This window comes from Saprolegnia diclina, assembly GCF_000281045.1.
Source record: "Saprolegnia diclina VS20 unplaced genomic scaffold supercont1.219, whole genome shotgun sequence".
Classification (NCBI taxonomy): domain Eukaryota; phylum Oomycota; class Saprolegniomycetes; order Saprolegniales; family Saprolegniaceae; genus Saprolegnia; species Saprolegnia diclina.
The window spans coordinates 1-4,358 of NW_008246286.1; the positions used below are offsets into that span (position 1 = coordinate 1).

At 55.4% G+C, this 4,358-nt stretch overlaps 3 protein-coding genes across 4 annotated transcripts; 1 reads left to right on the forward strand and 2 right to left on the reverse strand.

The window, feature by feature from the left end:
• Window positions 1–379: 379 nt before the first annotated feature.
• SDRG_17221 lies at window positions 380–2,143 on the reverse strand. 2 transcript variants are annotated; one of them, XM_008623460.1, is made up of 8 exons: window positions 2,031–2,143; window positions 1,932–1,982; window positions 1,784–1,889; window positions 1,535–1,740; window positions 1,306–1,485; window positions 1,132–1,248; window positions 751–1,085; window positions 380–700 (listed from the first exon to the last, which is right to left on the reverse strand). In XM_008623460.1, the coding sequence occupies exons 1-8, from the start codon at window positions 2,127–2,129 to the stop codon at window positions 556–558; spliced, it is 1,239 nt and encodes a 412-aa protein (XP_008621682.1). In that variant the 5' UTR covers window positions 2,130–2,143; the 3' UTR covers window positions 380–555. The 2 variants fall into 2 exon arrangements, with proteins under 2 accessions (XP_008621682.1, XP_008621683.1); XM_008623461.1 differs by having other exon boundaries at window positions 1,784–1,982.
• Window positions 2,144–2,222: 79 nt separating this feature from the next.
• SDRG_17222 (hypothetical protein) lies at window positions 2,223–2,873 on the reverse strand. The gene has a single exon (XM_008623462.1). The coding sequence runs from the start codon at window positions 2,828–2,830 to the stop codon at window positions 2,267–2,269; it is 564 nt and encodes a 187-aa protein (XP_008621684.1). The 5' UTR covers window positions 2,831–2,873; the 3' UTR covers window positions 2,223–2,266.
• Window positions 2,874–3,279: 406 nt separating this feature from the next.
• Window positions 3,280–4,262, forward strand: SDRG_17223 (hypothetical protein). The gene is made up of 4 exons (XM_008623463.1): window positions 3,280–3,471; window positions 3,518–3,623; window positions 3,674–3,977; window positions 4,025–4,262. Exons 1-4 carry the CDS (start codon window positions 3,329–3,331, stop codon window positions 4,195–4,197), a joined length of 726 nt encoding a protein of 241 aa, XP_008621685.1. The 5' UTR covers window positions 3,280–3,328; the 3' UTR covers window positions 4,198–4,262.
• Window positions 4,263–4,358: the final 96 nt, after the last annotated feature.

The following is a 4,358-nucleotide window of genomic DNA, read 5'->3' on the forward strand; positions in this document are numbered from 1 at the left end:
TCTAACATAACATCGGGATCTAACACTTACTTTGATCCAACACAATGAGACGAAGCGTAGCTCCAAAGTCCTGCGCCATCGTGCAGGAACCATCGATATCAAGTGCAGTTGCTACGCTCATACGTTGCGCTATCGCGCACATTATCCTACCGTTCAATCGCAAGTGCACACGCTGCACTCGGGATTGGCGCTGCGCGCATCAATACCAAAACACTCGCTACGCTCGTGCCGCGCTTCGCGCAAAAAAGTCGTTATTCAATTAAAAGATAGATACGAGCGACGACGGATCTTACATGGACGTGTCGTCCTTCCATGCAGAGAAGCATCAGAATGCTGGCACAGGATTGAAGTATCCAGGTCCCTTTGCAGCCAGGGCATACCAGATTGTGTGTATTCCCTTACTTTGCAGAGATACTACCAATGTACTTATGTGTGAAAGATATTATCCAAGCAAAATCCCAAATAGGTATACCGATCGTGGTGTATATGCAAGTGTGGAGTGCGTTCAAGCCATTGAAAGTGTGACGAATCCGAACGACGCCAGCTGAGCTGTGATCAGACGCCTTTGGTGTCTGTGACCAAGCGGGTGCGACCCGAGCTCCGTGGAACGGTCTCGCGGCCAAACAGGAATGGATAGCGTTTGGACATGTTGTCCAAGACGTCGGCCGCAAACGACTTGGTTGCGATCTTCGTCTGCGCCCTACGTTGCCACGTCATATTTCTAAAAACACGCAACCTTTCGATGCGTACACGAGGATCGCGTGCGACGCGGCCTCGGTCGCAAAGCTCTTGGCCGACTCTTTGGGTGCCGATGTCTTGGGCTTCTTCAAGCAGAAGAGGTGGCCGATGCTCGACGTCGAGAGCTCGCGGTACCGAAAATCGCGGTCGAGCGGCGGCAAGTGGTTCACAAAGGTCTCACGTCCTTGCAAATGCTTTTCAAACACTTCGACGCGCGACCGAATGTCTTCGCCGTGGAGGACTTGGGCCTTGATGCGCTCGCGAACCGAGGCCGGAATCGTATCGAGCTCGATCACTTGCTGCGTCCGGACGAGCACCCGGTAGCGGTAGTAGGGGATGCGGGCAACCTACGGGTGATGTGGTGTGTTCCGCGTGGTAGAGATAATGACGTACGGGACAGTGGCTCAAGTCGAGATGACTCAGGTCCCGGAGCTTGGTGAGCGCGTCAACGTGGTGCAGCTCCCGAATACGGTTGTACGACACGTCAAGGTACTGGAGAACCTTGCAGTTCTACCACCCGACGACTTGTTGCAACATCTGCTATAACATTTTTGAAAAGACACGCACCCCAAAGTCCTTGAGCGCTTCGACGCTGTTGTGTGCCAGGTTGACGCGCAAGAGACGCGTGAGCCGCGGAAGGTCGGCGGTGATGGAGATTTCATTGTACGACAAGTCCAGCGTCTCGATCGGGAGGTTGCCCGTGAGACCTTTGGTCGAGCGCAGCTTGTTGTGGGTCAAGCTCACATGCTAGAACATCATCGTGTTTCAAACTCAAAACCATTTGCCTCAAAGTCACTTTGAGAAAGACGAGGGCGGAGAGACCCGAAATTTCAGTGATTTCGTTGTGGTCCAGGACGAGCTCCTGGATGTAGCGATGGCGCGAGAGGTCACGCATGGCCGTAATGCGGTTCCACGCAAAGTTGGCGACGTGCAGCATGGACCCGATCGCGTGGCTGCCGTCGACCCACGCCTGCGCTTTCGTGCATAGCGGCGTGTCAAAGTCTAGTCAGTATGAACATTTGGCGCGGCGAGTCGATGTGGGTACCGAGGAGCGCCGTCAGGTCGTTGTGGGAGGCATCGAGGCGAAGGAGAAAGGGCAGGTGGGCGAGCGGTGCAAGCGTCTTGATCTGGTTCTCGGCCACGTTCACGTCCTAGCCCAAGGCGTTGTACGCAGTTCGACATCCAAGTCGCACCTGGAGATGCGGAAACTCAGCCAAGATGTCAATGGCCTCGAGTTGCTGTTGCTACACGCCACTGATCACGACGGCCACGACATGGGGCAACGTATATACCTGCACGACGAGCTTGGTGAAGATGTGCTTGTTGCTGATCGGGTGCTTCCCGAGTGTACTCACGTTGCCCTCGACGAGTTGCCGGTCCAAGAGCACCATGGATCGCGTTCTACAGCAACCGGTGCCAAATGAAACGGTTCGCCCAAGCGGCGCGATCCTCTGCTGGGCCGCCGCCGACGACGTCCATGAACATGCGTAGGAAGTCGTACATTGTGGTCGTAGTCCTTACACGACGTTTAGTCTAAGACAAAGTGGCCGCCCTTTCCGAGCGAGAAGCTCGTGAGCGTGTCAAAGTCGGCCTCGACCTCGCGGTTCACCTCGCGGACAATGTCCTTGATCGAGAGCATGCCAATGATGTCGCCATTCTTGTCGACGACGGGCAAGTGGCGCACGTCGCTGTTGAGCATCTTGGTCATGAGCTCGGACGGCGTCTCGTGCTCCCGCGCGTTTACGAGCCGGCCCTTGTGCGTCATGATCTCCGCGACCAGTGTCTCTTTGGCCGTGAGCCCTTGCAACTCGACCTTCTTGAGATAGTCGCGCTCGCTCACGACACCGACAAACTGGTTGTTGCCGTCCGAGACGGCCAAGCACCCGAGGTTGATGCCAGCCATGCGCGTGATCGCCTCAAAGACCGTCGCGTTCTGGTCAATGATGAAGTTGACGCCGTAGTAGCAGCTCTTGGTCATCATGTCCTTCGCCGTACCCTTGTCGTAGTGGTACCGGCGGTACGCCTGCCCGTACATAGGGCTGCCATGCTTGAGGTGCGCAGAGGCCATCGACGCCATCGCTCGCATCGCCATGCTGTCTGCCGCTTGGTCAACAAATCTTTTACTCCGCTTGCCAGCGAAGAGCATTCCAGTAACCGATATCGTGTGTTGGTCCATTTCCATGAAATAGTGTAATTTGCACCTATCGAGACGAGTACGACAGCGACCTCGGTTTAGACTGCAGGGCGTCTTTGCTATACGTCACGGGTACTCATTGATCACTGCTCTGGATGCCACTTCTAATTGCGTTTCGCGCTGCGCAATGCACCTCGTCCTACGGCTCGCAAACTATTTAAGTTTTTCTAAATAGTGTAGTGAAGACGCTCGGCCGCTGGATTTCTCTTCCGGTTACTTTTTATCCGGTAGCTTCGATATTATTTTGACGCGACGTCACGATTGCATACAAATGATAAGTTTATGGATGGACAATAAAAATAATATGGGTAGCTCCGTGCATTACGGCTAGATAATACTGCAAGAAGGGACTTTACCGCGCAACTCCTCCTTTGCATCGCTTATCTGTTTCGCATCATGGTCCGCACGTCTGTCCTTGGCGCTGCCACGACGCTGGCGCTGGTGCTGCAGGCTGCCGACGCCATGTTTGAGAGTAACCAGGTGTGCGATGCGCGCGGCGACATCTGCGCCAAGAAGGGAAAGGTCCTTGCGCCCAAGCGGTAGGCGCCGACGACCTCTTCGCTCGCGCTCACTTGGCCATACTAGCGACTACAAGATCTGGGCCAACGGCTGCGGCACCGAGTCGATGGGCTTCCAGGTCATGAACGACGACGGCTTCGACTTTACGTCCTGCTGCAATTGGCACGATGCGGTACGTACAATGGCCATATATGACTCGCCGTGGCTCAATCGCAGTCGCAGTGCTATGGCGTGTGCGGCATCGCCAAGGCCATGTGCGAACGCAAGTTTGAAAAGTGCATGAAAGACCTCTGCGCCCACGAGAGCGACGACGACGCGCAAAAGTCGTGCCAGTCGATGGCCGAAATTTACGCGATGGGCCCCAAGCTCATGGGCTGTCCTGCGTTTACAAAGGCGCAAAAGGAGGCGTGTACGTGCGTCGAGAAGGACAAGCTACCGGCCAAGAACCGCGCCCGCCTCGAGTACTTTGTCGCGACGCATGCCAACGGCCTCGAGTCGGTCGACACGCTCTTTGAAAAATACGCAGGTACGCACTTCGATACCGAACGCCCGCCGTATTTATTCGGCGCGTAGACAAGGCGCCCGTGATGTTCTACCGCTTGCTCGGCAAGTACCCAAGTGCGCTCGTCATCAAGGAAGCGCCCAAGACCAAGGAAAACTCCATGTTTGAGCGCATGAAGGCCGACATTGCCAAGGAAAAAAAGGTCGACACGGATGACGACACCATCGAGCACATTGAGCTGTAAAGACATTATTGTACAGCACACCACACTAGTGCCAGCCTTAGTACGTTCGGTGGTTTGATCGAGAGTGTCGAGTGGCGTCCTCAAAGCACCCGCAGTGCTCCTGGCTCTAAGCTGACACCGGTCCGGCGACCTCGAGCGGACGCGCCGACAAGGACAAGGAG

Excerpts from the sequence above, each read along its gene's own strand:
- SDRG_17221 (XM_008623460.1), bottom strand. The coding sequence starts at position 2,129 with ATGGTGCTCTTGGACCGGCAACTCGTCGAGGGCAACGTGAGTACACTC. Across the intron at positions 1,890-1,931 it reads CTGAGTTTCCGCATCTCCAG|GACGTGAACGTGGCCGAGAA; the intron begins GTGCGACTTGGA and ends GCCTTGGGCTAG. Across the intron at positions 1,086-1,131 it reads TCGACTTGAGCCACTGTCCC|GTTGCCCGCATCCCCTACTA; the intron begins GTACGTCATTAT and ends CATCACCCGTAG.
- SDRG_17222 (XM_008623462.1), bottom strand. The coding sequence starts at position 2,830 with ATGGCGATGCGAGCGATGGCGTCGATGGCCTCTGCGCACCTCAAGCAT.
- SDRG_17223 (XM_008623463.1), top strand. The coding sequence starts at position 3,329 with ATGGTCCGCACGTCTGTCCTTGGCGCTGCCACGACGCTGGCGCTGGTG. Across the intron at positions 3,472-3,517 it reads AAGGTCCTTGCGCCCAAGCG|CGACTACAAGATCTGGGCCA; the intron begins GTAGGCGCCGAC and ends TGGCCATACTAG. Across the intron at positions 3,978-4,024 it reads GCTCTTTGAAAAATACGCAG|ACAAGGCGCCCGTGATGTTC; the intron begins GTACGCACTTCG and ends TTCGGCGCGTAG.